The sequence below is a fragment of the Podarcis melisellensis genome, assembly GCF_964234715.1.
Source record: "Podarcis melisellensis genome assembly, chromosome: 6".
Taxonomy (NCBI): Eukaryota; Metazoa; Chordata; class Lepidosauria; order Squamata; family Lacertidae; genus Podarcis; species Podarcis melisellensis.
The window spans coordinates 51,363,860-51,377,887 of NC_138538.1; the positions used below are offsets into that span (position 1 = coordinate 51,363,860).

General features: G+C 38.9%; 1 protein-coding gene across 5 annotated transcripts in view; it reads left to right on the forward strand.

Moving 5' to 3' along the window:
- Nucleotides 1-14,028, forward strand: part of MAST2 (microtubule associated serine/threonine kinase 2) — a 144,088-nt gene that overhangs the window by 19,019 nt on the left and 111,041 nt on the right. The window contains exon 1 of one of the 5 annotated variants that reach the window (XM_081913915.1): nucleotides 12,147-13,328. The exons of 3 other annotated variants lie outside the window; for them this stretch is intronic. In XM_081913915.1, coding sequence (XP_081770041.1) covers nucleotides 13,290-13,328 — 39 coding nt within the window. In that variant the 5' untranslated portion in view covers nucleotides 12,147-13,289. Of the gene's footprint in view, nucleotides 1-12,146; nucleotides 13,329-14,028 lie in introns of those variants that run through there. One more of the 5 variants, XM_081913916.1, reaches the window with a different exon arrangement.

Consider the following 14,028-nt stretch of genomic DNA (forward strand, 5'->3'; position numbering starts at 1 on the left):
GTACAAGTTGAATGCAAGGGGTGCATAGCCCATCTTATGCACCGTCTGCTTGGGAATAACTCCAACTCATCATGAGACTAGATTGCTGCTGTGCAGTCCTGTTTTTTAAATAAATGTTTTCCTTTTCAGATAATACAGAGCATGGTGAAATCACAATAAATAAAACCTCCCCTTCATTAGTTTCAAGCACTACTACAGGTTCCACATAACATCTGTACTGCATTGTTTACTGCGATAGCACCTGTACTTTGGAACTCCCCGCCTATTGCAACAAAGCACGTGCCTTTGCTAGACTGTTTTCAGGCACCTGCTAAAAGCATTCTTCTTGAGGCAAGCATACCTAGATGTTTGGGAAGTTGAAATAATTTTAATCTTAATATTTTAGCTTTTGAATGTTTTAAAGCAGGATTGTTAATTTTTCTTGATTTTACTGCTGTGGTTTTTTTTTTTTGTTTGGGTAAACTGCTTTGCAGGTTTTTTGAAATTAATTTTATTAAATACACAAACAATAAATATTGTATAAATAACACAAGCCAAAACACAATCCATTCTGTAGATTTAAGTAGCTGTCCATAGTCGCCTACTTGTTATCAGAGGCCCAGCATCCACATTCCTTTGTAAGAAAATATGAAATAACGTAAAACCATTTTTGCAGGCAAATAAAAAACAAAAAAACCCCCCAATGTGTGTGTGTTGGGGGGGGTATGACAAGAAATTTTCCACACCTGTTACCACCTGACCTTCCTATGCCTCTGCCTCTGCCTAGCTGGAATCTGCTAGTTTCTTGCTAGTCGCACTCTGTCAGATAGGCTCAAGAGAGCCCATTGCCAACATCATCCCCACCCCACCCCAAGCATATGTTGTGGTTTTTAAACACAGTTCCTGCCCTGTATTTCCTTTCCTATAGTGAGATGAAAATTTCTTGTCAGTGGAGCATTTTTTTGTTAAGATATCAAATGATGCAATTATAAATGAATACCCTTTTCACTAGAGCTGCAGCTGTGCAGTTGAATCCTGGGTCTTTACTTGGAAGTAAGTCCCACTCTATTTAATGGGGCCATATTCCTAGGCAAGTGTGCATAAGATTGCAGCTTTAGTTGATTATGGCTGAATGCAGAATGAAAGCTAAATATATTCTCCCATTTTTGGTAGTATTTATTTTTTTCTGATGCTATAAAAATCTTTAAAAGCAGCTGTCCTTTCCCCCGCTGAAAAACATGCCTAAATACATTTCTGCTGAAATCTTTGATTGTTGTGCAAATTTAATCAGTACACTGATGTAGTCTTCAGTCCTTAGACAGGAGTAAGCATCTTTGAACTGTATAGTTTTACTTCTGAGTAAACATACATAGGATTGCAATAATTCTTTGATTAATTTTTTCTTAAATTGTAGTGCTAGTCTGCTGTGTTTAAGTATACCCTAGTATACAATCTGCAGGCCCAGCAATCCAGAATAAAAAGCCATTGTTTGAAGCGGGTTTACAGACCATTATTTGATGTGATGTGTGAATTGACAGACCATAGTTATAACATTTGCTTAGCCTCCAAACTCCGAGTTGAGTTTATGGAACAGACCTCTTGAAAGTTGTTAAAGATTTAGCAAATGCTGCCAGTGCAGCCTATATGCTACTTAAGGCTGCGGCCCTATACTTATACCAAAATCAGGGGGGCTTTCGTCTGAGTGGACATGTATAGGATTGCACTGTTAATATATATTTATTGGTACAGTCATACCTCGGGTTACAGACGCTTCAGGTTGTGGGCTTTCGGGTTGCGCACTGCGCCAAACCCGAAAGTACCAGAACGGGTTACTTCTGGGTTTCGGCTCTCACGCATGCGCAGAAGCACTAAATCACGCTTTGCGCATGCGCAGAAGCGCCGAATCGCGACCCTCGTGTGTGCAGACGCGGTGCTGCGGGTCGCAAACGTGCCTCCCGCATGGATCATGTTCAGAACCCCAGCGTCCACTGTATTTAGTTATGCCTTAGGATCTCTGCCATTATTGAATAATGCTGAGCATTTTCAGCTAGCTCTTAAGATTAAAGATCAATATTAGCTGAAAATTGACAGCACTGCCAATTTGGTAATTACCTGACTACTTTTAACTTTCAGATTTATTTTTTTTATGAAACTCTGCCAAGAAGCTTTCAAATGTATTCCCCCCCCCCCCCGCCTCAGCAAAAAATAATCAGTTGCTTTACTTTAAGCTTCATGCTGAATAAATGTGGGATAAGGTCTGGCATATTCTTAAACAAATTAATTTTTATATTATAGCTTTACAGTGGTACCTCGGGTTAAGTACTTAATTCATTCGGGAGGTCCGTTCTTAACCTGAAACTGTTCTTAACCTGAAGCACCACTTTAGCTAATGGGGCCTCCTGCTGCCACCGTGCCGCCGGAGCATGATTTCTGTTCTCATCCTGAAGCAAAGTTCTTTTTTAAAAAAATAATAATTATTGAATGATTTTATGTTACAAAAAACAATACAGCCATTCTACCACTAAATATACTTAAGAAATAAAAATTACATACATCAATATTTAGTTTGTTATTTGTTATTTACTGTCGTATTTCCTCCCAAACATTGCATACAACAACACACATATGTGCAGACACCCAGACACCCACACCCGCACACAAAATGATAATAATGAAAGTAAATATTAAGCAAAGTTCTTAACCTGAAGCACTTTTTCTGGGTTAGCGGAGTCTGTAACCTGAAGCGTATGTAATCTGAAGTGTCTGTAACCTGAGGTACCCCTGTATTTTGTTTGGTCTTGACAGTTCTTGCTTCAAGTATTTTATCAAAATGGTTTTGAATTACACATTGCATTCAAAATGTGCAGGGAACAAAATGACAGGTTTCTTATATGTTTTGGAATAAATAAAATGGAACATATACTTTTTTTAAAAAATGTCATCTCGGAATACCATTTTTTATCATTCAAGTAAGCCGCTATATGGACAATGTGTTTGATTCAATTTGTTCATGTTTGGTGTAGAAATACACACAAACAAACAACATGGGAAGATATAATAACTGAAAGAGGAATTCAGTGTTGTGGTCTTATGATTATTCTGTCAGTGCAAACATTTCTGCTTGCCAGATGAAACAATCTCTTCTCTCACCAGAGCTTATTTGGGTGGGGAGCTGGGACGGGGCGGGGGACAGCAGGGCTGCTTGTGCTGACTGTGTTTAGTTGAATTCTTTTAGCTCCTTACATTGGATTCTAAAATTTTATATTTTTGCAGTGCTTGCAGAATTTTGGAATTGATTAGCGGACACAGAACATATTAGTACAACTCACAGTGTGAAGGACACATTGGCAGTTTGCAGTGAGCTGGAGGCCACAGTTCATTTGCATAAGTTATTAATGTAATTGGGAAAGTTACAGCATGCTGGGATTTGTCACAAATCCTCTCTTGCCAGCAGAATCTTTAAGACAGCTGGAGTGATCAAGTCCTTGTACTACTAGCTGCATATGTTTGACAAAGCCAGAATCAGTACCTATAAAGCAAAATGTTGATTTTAAATAATAAAAAAACCAATTTTAAGAGTCGTAAGCATTTTCTTCAAGCTTCTCTGACTAGAAATGTTGCTAAAGTTCTCTAAGGAAAAATATTAAATCTTGTTTTTTCATCACTTTGCAGGTAAATACTGCCCTACTATACTGTTGGCACTTTGCAGCAATGTGTCCCTGTGTAAATAATATTTTAATTTTGTAGCACATGTGTCTATACACAATGTCTAATTTTTAAATGGAAAAAATGAAAATCTTTACCACAACACATCCCTTTGCTTTTCAAAATCCTCTGTAGACAGAATCATAAAGCTGTAATCAGAGGAGATGTACCAAATGATTGCATTTCCTGTTCAGTTGCCCTTTGAGTCTTAATTGATCATTTGGGAACCACTGCTTTTATTTTGATTTGATCCACAACTTATAGTACTTAGGTCAGTGTAGAGCTTTGCCTGTCAGTTGTGAACATTTGTTGCCTGAATCCTTGGCAAGGCTAGTGTCCTTATCAGCAGGACTGTTTCTAACATAGGAACAAAGGTGTGTGTATAAGCATGTAGACATGTCACAAATTCCATGTTCTTTCCAACAGCTTATTTATTTACTGTATTTTACTTTTTCCTATCCCACCTAGTTCTCCAAAGAGACTCTAGGCTGCTAAGAAGCAGTAATGAAAACAGAATAAAACAAGCATAATCCCTAAAAAACACCTCTAGTATACCCTCAGATTAATAAATTAACAATAACCAACCAGCTTAACAGTTCCAGCAGAAGAGAAATAACGTAGAACTGAGGCAGCAAAAATAACATTATTAACTGAAGGCTCTCCCCCCCCCCCAGCCAGGTCTTCACCAACTACCTGATGGACCCTTGTTGGCAAGGAATTCTGTAGGGTTGGTGTCACAGCAGAAAAGACACTACTCCTAGTTGGCACCAGCCTTTCCTCTTGAGGTCAAGGGATTTGAAGCAGGGCCCCAGATAACGATTGGAGTGTGCACAGAGGCCATACAGGAAAAGGCAGCTCCTGTGCTGCCACGTCCAAGCCATTAAGGGCTTTAATGGATAGTACAAAAGCAGTCAGAGGAGGTACAACTGTGGAGGTGTACAGTGGGTGTGGGCTGACTTTTGACCTGCTTGTAGCTGTGCTTGGGCTTTAACTACAGGTTACAGCAGGATGACAAACATGTTCGAATGTGTAGGTTGTGCTGAATTCCTGTGAAGCGGGAGTATGATTTGAAACAGAAAATGGCGGGCTGCTGGAGCGGTTGCTGAACTCTTTCTTTCCACACCCAATCACTGTTCCTTCCCAACCTGTTCCTCCCCAGCCATTTCCCCTTTTGAAGGAACTTCAAAAATGGGGGGGGGGGAACGGGACTGCTTTTGTGGGGAGGATGGAAGTGGAGATGACATAATCCATTTGTTCAGCACTGTCAATTGTTCCTATCCCATTCCCCAGCTTTGTTGGATTTTCCAACACAGGGGCTTGTGCTTTTCTGTTTCATTTGCCTTTGAGATAGCTGAGATGTGACTTACTGCTGCCTCAGCATGGATGTCTGCATATTTGGATGCCGGCTATTGATCCTAGGCAGTGAGAGTTGCAAAAGACGTGAGGTAATGTATTCTTGGATAAGCAAGTTTCACTTTATAATAGAGCATAATAATATAAGAGCAGCCAAAGGCCTGGTTCAGCATCCTGAACCAATGTGGCCAACCACATGCCTGTGGGCAGCCGGCAACAGCCCTCTTCCAACTTGTGTTCCCCTGCAACTGGTACTCAGAGGCATAGTGCTTCTGATGCTGCAGGTGCTGCCTTGGCCATCATGACTAGTAACCATTGATAGACTTATTGGATTTCATCTAATCTCATTTTAAAGCTGTCCAAGTTTGTTACCATCACCACATCTTGTGATAGCAGATTTCATAGTTTAATTGTGCACTGTGTGTAGAAGTGCCTTCCTTTTTCTGTCCTGAATCTTCCAACAATCAGCTTCATTGGATTGCTCCAAGCTCTCTAGTTTCGTGTTCTCCCCCTGCATTTCTAGACTAAAATCCCCATGTGTCCCAGACCCAAACCCACAATCAGTTTTGTTGTGTGTTTCTGCACCTGTTCAATCTATGATATAATATAATAGTCCTTCATTGCACATGCTTTTTTCCTTGCATCTCCAGTTAAAAGGATCTGGGCAAGCAGGATTGGGAAATGTTTCTCTTTCTGGGATCCTGGGGAGTTCCTCCAATCAATGTAGGTTTTAATGGACTTTGTGGATCATAGGTCGATCTTAATACAATTTTAATATGTTATAATCCTGAATGTTACAAATCTTCTTGAATCGGAATTCTCAGTTCTATGTAGAACAGCTTTTACATTTTGTGTGTCTGACCCTGATAAGATAGTGGCCTAATTGTAATAACATAACAGCCTGGCCATATATGAATTTGGTTACAGCAAGGAGACACTTACATTTTTTCTTTAGGATGTTTTGGATCCATAGTAAGGAAAAAGCAGCCTAAACACCTGTGATTTATTGATTTGCTTTACAGTACTAAATCTGTTAAATTACTATTCTACAAGCTGAAAAAATACCATTATCTAATTGGCTTTTGGTTAGGATGATGCTGATTTCTAGGTCAACGTAAAACACATGAGCATTTAAATTGGTGAGGAGCAGCTGTTCTAGAGTCCCTTTCCACATTGCCTAGCTTTAAGGATAAATATGTCACATTTTAAATTATGATAGGCTTGATAATTGAGCTTTACCTTGTTACATATACTGATGTGCAGTGCTTTGTCTGTGAGACAGATTGTTCTATCATGGTAGCAGAAATATCTATATAGACATTGATTTGATTTTTCCAGACCATTTGGCTCTAAGATGTTAATCAGAGTGGGAAGGGATGATACTCTTGAAAGTAGAATGTGCATTTAACAATATGTTTTTTTAAGTTCTTAAACACACCTGTAGTAGTATTAAAGATGTTTCTAATCATAAACTGTTAAAAATATTAATGCAAAAATATTGTTCTTAATAGCTCCAAAAAGAACATTCAGGTTTTGTACTTAATAGCTGTACCATCTCTTGGCTGCAGAGAAGGAATTCTGTGGATTGAACCCTACTTGTTTTAATTAGCACATTTTGCTACCTGCCAGTTATAGGTACCCTCAGGTGCCTTTTCACTTGCTACATCATTTGTCTATCTGCTGTTGCTTATTATTGATTTCTAACTCCCATCATTTATAAATTTTAAGCAGTGAATGTTACAAAGCATCTTTTTCAGTCTTTCTTCCTTTTGTTAGGAAGATGAGAGTATTTCCTTCAGTCACTTAATATCTTATTCTAAGTTTGTGTAACAAACTTCTGTTTTGTTTTACTTTATTATTATTATTCTGCATATTAATAACCACAGTCTGTATATAAACATAACCAGAGTGTTATATATATATATATATATATATATATATATATATATATATATATGCTGTTTGCTTACAATAGTAGTTGTATTTTATGTATTATTTATTCTGACATATATATTCTTCCCTTCACCACATGGTCCCAGGGTGTGGTACATATAAAATAATACAACCTAAAATGCAACATGTAAGGTCCTTAAAAAAGAGTAGGCACATGAGTTACAGTACAGTAGTTTGTTTACCTAGGAGGAAATAGAGGTGTCGAAACAAGGCCTAAGGCTGCTGCTGGAGAAAAGAGAAAATTGTAATTTTATTTAGTTAAAGAATTTTACTCCGCTGGAAAGGGTTTCAAGCATAGGCTATATAGCATAGGCTATACATATGAGAGTCCCTGCGCTCAGGTTTACTGTCTGAGAAAAGAAAAAAGGACTTTGTAGGGAGGAGACAAAAAACAAACCCAGGCCCTAGTTACAAAGTTGAGCTATTGTAAACACAATGAAGGAGTTTGGATTCTTCTTCCTCTAGTAATCAGTGATGGTAGCTGGGGGGAGGGGCTCTTGCATGAAGCTGTATCCATGCATGATGGAGGTTGCCTGACCCCTGCTTCTCTGCTCCTCCCGGACGATTTCAGTGCTTCCACACTTTGTGTTAAAGCAGGAACTGTTATTAATGGACTTGATTTTAGGGTAGGGAGGGTGATCACAAATAGCAGATTGCAAGCTTGGCTGAAGAGTTCTTTTCTATGAGCTATGGGGCAAAGTTGCATTGAATACAGATCTTTAATTTGCTAGTAGAAACTGAATAAATTGTTTGTGGGTTACCTAGATCAGAAGCTCAGGCTAAGGAAGGAGCGTGTCCATGAAATACTCTGGACATTTTTTTCACATGGGCATGTTTGATTTTGTGTCCATGCAGATACAAAGCAACTTGAGTTGTTGGCCGCTGCCTACTGAAGCATTTGTTGATATTAAAGTCTAGGTAAAGACCGAGGCGTTACCTCCAGAACCTAAACAAAGTTGATTTTCTTCAAACAAACTATATTCAGCAATAACCACAGTGTCTCAGTTTGGGAAACACACAAACTGTATTGATGCAAAGATTTCCAGACTCTTGGCAACATGGGGGAGGAGCACGAGAATCTACTCTAAGACACCATATTTACTTGAATCTAATGCTCACCTTTTTTGGCCAAATTGCAAAAATTAAGGTGCGCATTAGATTTGATGGTGCATTACTCGAGTAAATATGGTACATTTGGTCTCAGAGGCCTGCCTCCATTATACTCTCTGGAGCAAGAGTTCCCTCTCTGGTTGCAATAAGTGTCTGATCCTGAGGCCAGCTGAAGTGATACTGAGCTAGAATGGGAGAAAGGAATCTGTGTCTGCTAGTCACTAGGTAACAAATCTATGGCAAAGTGAAAGTTTTTATTGAAGTTACAGGCAGGTAGCCGTGTTGGTGTGCCATAGTCAAAGTGTGCATGCACACGGAAGCTCATACCAATGACCAACTTAGCTGGTCTCTAGGTCTAGGGTGCTACTGGAAGGAATTTTTTAATTTTGTTTTTAATTGAAGAACTTCAGAGATGGAGAGAATGGGTTCTGGGAGAAAGACGCATGGATGGTGTTGCCAGCCTTCTTGACCAGTAGCTGTGCTTTTGACAGTTGTGTGGCAGATAACCAGAGTAGCAGCCCTGGTGGTTCCCATGGCTCCATCTTGATTCTGGATATGCCTTCATAAATGTAATGAAGTTTGTAGAGTTGTAAGAGGCTATCTGGAGCCAAGTAGGTTGGTAATGCCACAGGGGAACAGCTGGGAGCACTTTGATTACTGTTGCTGTTCATGCTGTGAGCCTCTCTTGTGGTCTTTTTAAAGAACTGGGCACGCGGAAGGTCCTGTACTTTACACTTGTTGAAGAGTTGTCTGTGGAAAGCAAAAACACATAGTGATAGTACTGTATGAGAATTTTTACATTCACATTGGCTCAAAATGTATGTCTTGTTTAGGATAGGATAGAATAGATTTTGGTCTACCCTAGGGAATACCCTCTTGTTAGCAGGGATATATAGGCAACTATAATGTAGCATTTTAGGGGCCTTGGCTGATACAGGGTTGTATCCAACTAAGTTCTACTCAGAATAAACCCATTGAAATTAATGGACCCGAGATAATAATGCCCATTAGGTTTAATGGGTCTACTCTGAGTAGCACTGGATACAACCCATAATCTGTACTATAAAGCCTGTTGATCAATGCATAAGATGTATGTAAGAAAAAGGAAGTGACTAGAGGAAACCTTACATTTCTAACCCTGTGCTCTGAATAAATGAAAATTAGTGATTTTGTGAAAACTTCTGTTTAACTTTTATGCTTGCTTTATATCAGCACACGGCTAGTTGAAAAATACTGTCTTCCATATTTTGTTTTTAGAGGCTGTGCACTGCAGACCCTCTTGACATTTGAAGCTTGTAGACAGGGTAATAGCTTTGATGGCTGCAGTTTTCTTCAGTCAGAAGTAAGAAAAAACATTGACTTAGGATAGTATTGGAACATAGAGTGCAGTTTCAGCTGCAGCTTTGCCATTTACTAAAAGCCTTGTGAGCCATTTTGATAGTGCTCGGAAATTATGGAACCTTAAGTCTTCAAGTGGCTCATCTTTAGGAGTAGAAAGTAGATAACATCAATATATTTGTTCTCTGCAGCACTATGCTGTTGTCTTTTTGTATTCTGGCAAAGCGCCCCCCCTTTCTGTAAAATAGTTTTGACTAGTTTTTGCAATACAAGCTATCTAGCACTAAGAAATCTATATTGGTTAGCTAAGAAAATTAGAGGCTTTCATTATGAGGTACCACTTTTCTTTGCAGAGTCGTTCATATATATTTCTCATGTACTGGCTTTTCAAAGTGTAACTAGCAAGGAAACTGAATTTGTGAGGAATGCCCTTGTGTTTGAGACCAATACATACCAAGCAAGGTCATATTTCTGACTACAAGTCTTCTTATAACATACCGGTACATTAAAATAGATGCAGTGAAAATAAAGTTTGGGTTAAAAGAGAGAATTCTCCCTCCCCTTCCCTGAATCAATACAGCATGAAAATATTAAACTTCATAGATGGATCTTGGTTTGGGTCTAGAAAAGTATGAGCAGACCTTAGTTTCCCGTTTTCCCCCTTCTGCTGCACCCCCCCAACCTTCACTAAGGGTTGAGGTCACTTTGGAATGCATATAGCAGGGGTCAGCAAACCTTTTCAGCAGGGGGCCTCAGACCTTGTGGGGGGATGGACTATATTTTTTGGGGGGGGGGAATGAATGAATTCCTATGCCCCACAAATAACCCAGAGATGCATTTTAAATAAAAGGACACATTCTGCTCATGTAAGAACACGCTGATTTCCGGACCATCCGCGGGCCAGATTGAGAAGGCAATTGGGCCGCACTCGGCCCCCGGGCCTAAGTTTGCCTACTCATGGCATATATCATAGGGACTGAAGTGGGAGCTGGGAACTGGCACAAGTGGGCAGGGCATTAAGCATGATTGAAAGTGCCTCCTGCTGGCTTATGGAACCTCCTGAATTCTAACTCGTGTGTGTGTGTGTGTGTGTACTGTTCAACAATGTCAATTGAAGGTTGTCTGATTAATATAAACTTACTGTCACCAGAAGTTGGAAATAAATCCTTTGGGAGTTGAATCTACAAGGTGCTGATGGAGGATGTCTTTTATGTTGATCTAATTATGTATGGTCTTTTTAATGGTGTGCCCAAAAAAGCTCTAAGTTGGTTGGACGTAAATGTTAAGTTGGGCAAGCGGCGTGCACCAATCTTTGCCAAACTGGTGTTCTCTGAAAGTTTCGAATGACAGTAATCCAAAACATCTTATGAGTACCAGGTTGGTTGAATGCTTCTCTACGTGATGCACTTTCCAGGCTTGATTTCTGTGACAAAGTACTATGAGATAGATTTCTGCAGATATTCTAGGATGCGGAAAGAAATTAATACATGTAGCTATGGCAAATATGGGGGAAAGATTGGACATTAGGTTTTGAAGCTGGAATATGTCATCGAGAAACATTTAAAATATACCTGTATGCCTCATTGTTGGCAGGTGACACTGATTTAATATTTTACTGACATTTGGTTTGTCAAAGTACATGTGGCCATCAATTTACTCCTCTAAAAATAACCAGAGCTGTATGGTTTGTTTTGCAATTGATTTTTTTCCACTGAAAATTCATATCCGATAGTAAGAAAAGCTTCAAGGAATTGTTAAACACATCTTGTTTTTCTCATATATGTGTGTGTGTGTGTGTGTGTGTGAGAGAGAGAGAGAGAGAGAGAGAGAGAGAGAGAGAGAGAATGAGAAAAATATAAAAGTTCATGTTGTGGTTTCTGAAAGCAGTCATGCACTGCCAGCAGGCATTTACTTAAAACAATGTTATACTCTGTTACTTAGTACTGTACACGTAGAGCAAAGCTAACTGCTGCTTCTATTATGTGCTTCTTTTGGGGCTAGAGGATGCTGTTGCTTTAAAATCAAGGACTGACAAGAGTTGTTTTCTGCAGCACACTGGTTCTGCTTTGTATAGTGCTTTATGCAAATAAGCCGCCTGATCAGTCTGCTTGCAGTTAGTTGCTCTGTTGGGTGGCTCACAAAGAATCAGTAGACCTAATTCAGCATTCAGTTGTTTAAAACGGCAGATGGAAGGAAAGGATGGTGAGCTGTGGATTTGTTAACACCTTGCAAAAAAGACTACAGTGATTCCACTGAGGATCAGAATGTTGCTAGTGAATGGATCTGGGCATTATTTGTGCTTAGGTCACTTTATAATGGCCTGGTTAGCTTGTGTGACTCCAGTCACAAAGAAGCTGGTGAAAATATGTATATATCCACCCTCTTTCAGAGCCAGAAAATTATATCTGACTGAGACACTCGTTGGTAGCAGCTGTCCTTGCAGGAACAGGAGCTTTTTGAGGAGCTGTTAGTAATAGGCTGAAGTCTGGGTTTTTGTTGCCGTTATTACACTTTTAATAAGTGGAATGACTGGATGAATATCTTTTAAAGTACAGGATTTATGTGATATCTGTGTAAGCGATTCAGAAAGGAAAGTTGGTTGATTGCTTTTTGTTGTGTGCGCTGTGCTGATCAGAAGGTGGGATCTGTTGCCTGAAAACACTTTCTAAGATTACTGTACTTTTTTTTTTTTAAGATTGCTTCTTTCACAATATTTCCTTTGTTTGCAACTTTGCTTGTCAAGGCCTCTATAAAGCAAGCTGAGGAAGTTCAGTTCACTTTATATTCTGCCTTGTGTCTTAGAAGTTTTTCTTTGAAGTTCTCTTCTGTTTATCGTATTTTTGCTGCTTTTTCTTAATTTCTTTGGATTTTAAAATGAGATTTTAGGGTCACATGTAGGAGGAAACGTTTTGGACTTTGTGTTGAAGAGGTGCATTTTGAAAACAAGTATATCATGGGGTTGGACGATACCATAATACGGAGTACAGAACATCTATAAGAAATAATGCATGTGCCACTTCCCTCTGGGATATAAAATGGAAGAGCTTATTTAGGAGCGCTCTGTCAATGATGATGCAGTGCCAGTGAATGAATTCTTACGCATTCAAAACACGTGTTTCGGATTGGAACTACATAAAAGGAGAAGTTAGCTCTCAGCACAGAACTAAAAGAAGGAAAATCATGTCTACTACGTTCAAGGAAGAAGGAGCCCAGCGTACTTGAGACATCAGAAACAAAAGAATATGCTACTGTATTTGAAGACTCTGACATTTGCTTTGTCTGTATAGAGGATAAAGGAATTTTACATGTTCAACATAATGAAATCCCTGTGTGAATGTGGGATTTTTACATTCATTTGACTAACCGAAGATGTTTTAAAAATGAATGAATTGGGGCACTGCTTTTTCAAGGAAACAGGATTTGGATTTTCAAAGCTTATTGTACTCTCAAGATAAATGCAGCTGTTGTAGTTTGCTCTGCTTGTGCAGGAGATCAGTTTGACCAAAGTAAGGAGAAAATATGAATTGATTGCTTTTGGCATATTGTTTGTGCTTGCATTCCTAGGTGTTTAACCTGTACACACATGTGTGTGAGAGCAAAAACATCTCCATACTGGAACCTAGATTCTCAATAGACTTGAATATGTTGTGACAGTGTCAATAAGGAAGCAGATTAAAGTGTGTGTATATAAGTGATCAGAGGCACTGACTGTTACTCTTCATGAAAGAGGAAGCTTATTTTTCTTTATATGCAAAGAAGAAATATTGAAAATAAGAGAGAAAACAGCACAAGTGAGGAACAGGAGAGTATTGAAAGATTTTGATAACCTAGAGTTGCTGAGAGTTGAAAATATGGATGATTCGAGCATTCTACGAAGGAGGGGGTTACAGGTAAGAAACAAATCTAATTAGTAATTCCCTGCTGGGGTGAGTTTAAAATGCTGTGAAAATTATAGAACTGTCATTCTGCTGTAGAAAAAGAATACAATAAGGCTGTAGCTGCATTTGGAGCTCAGTTATTTTAATGACAATGTTCTAAATAGAATTCTGTTACAGGGTTTTGAAAATGATTTTTGAAGCTGCATTAAAATTCTTGATTTCATGCAGTCCAATGGTGTTTGCTTTTAAAGAGAATCAACTTTCCAAAGCTGTATGAAAAATGTATGAAGTCACCCGTTGGCATTGGAGAATATACTTAAATGCTGATGAGCAAAAGTATTTTAGATTCATAAATTAGTATTGTGGAAAGCACATCTCTAGGTTTTCTGATGAAATGACTTATTTGCAGTTTTAGGTATTTCACTGGATCATTTGGGATAAATAGCCTTAGAGCCTTTCTGTCTTAATGAGACAAGACTGACTTTTCTGCACATTTACCTGCGAGTGAGCCCCACTGACCTCTGAATAGTCAAGCGTAGGAGTGTACTGTTAATTGGTTTCAAGTTAAAAATATGGAATTAGACTGAGCCCCCACTTGATTGTGTGGAAATGTAACATTTCTAGAGAAACTTCTGTTTGAAATTGAACACTAGTTAGGGTAAGCCCAGTAAATAGCAATATAGATTTGGAAACATCTCTTGTCTATAAGCAA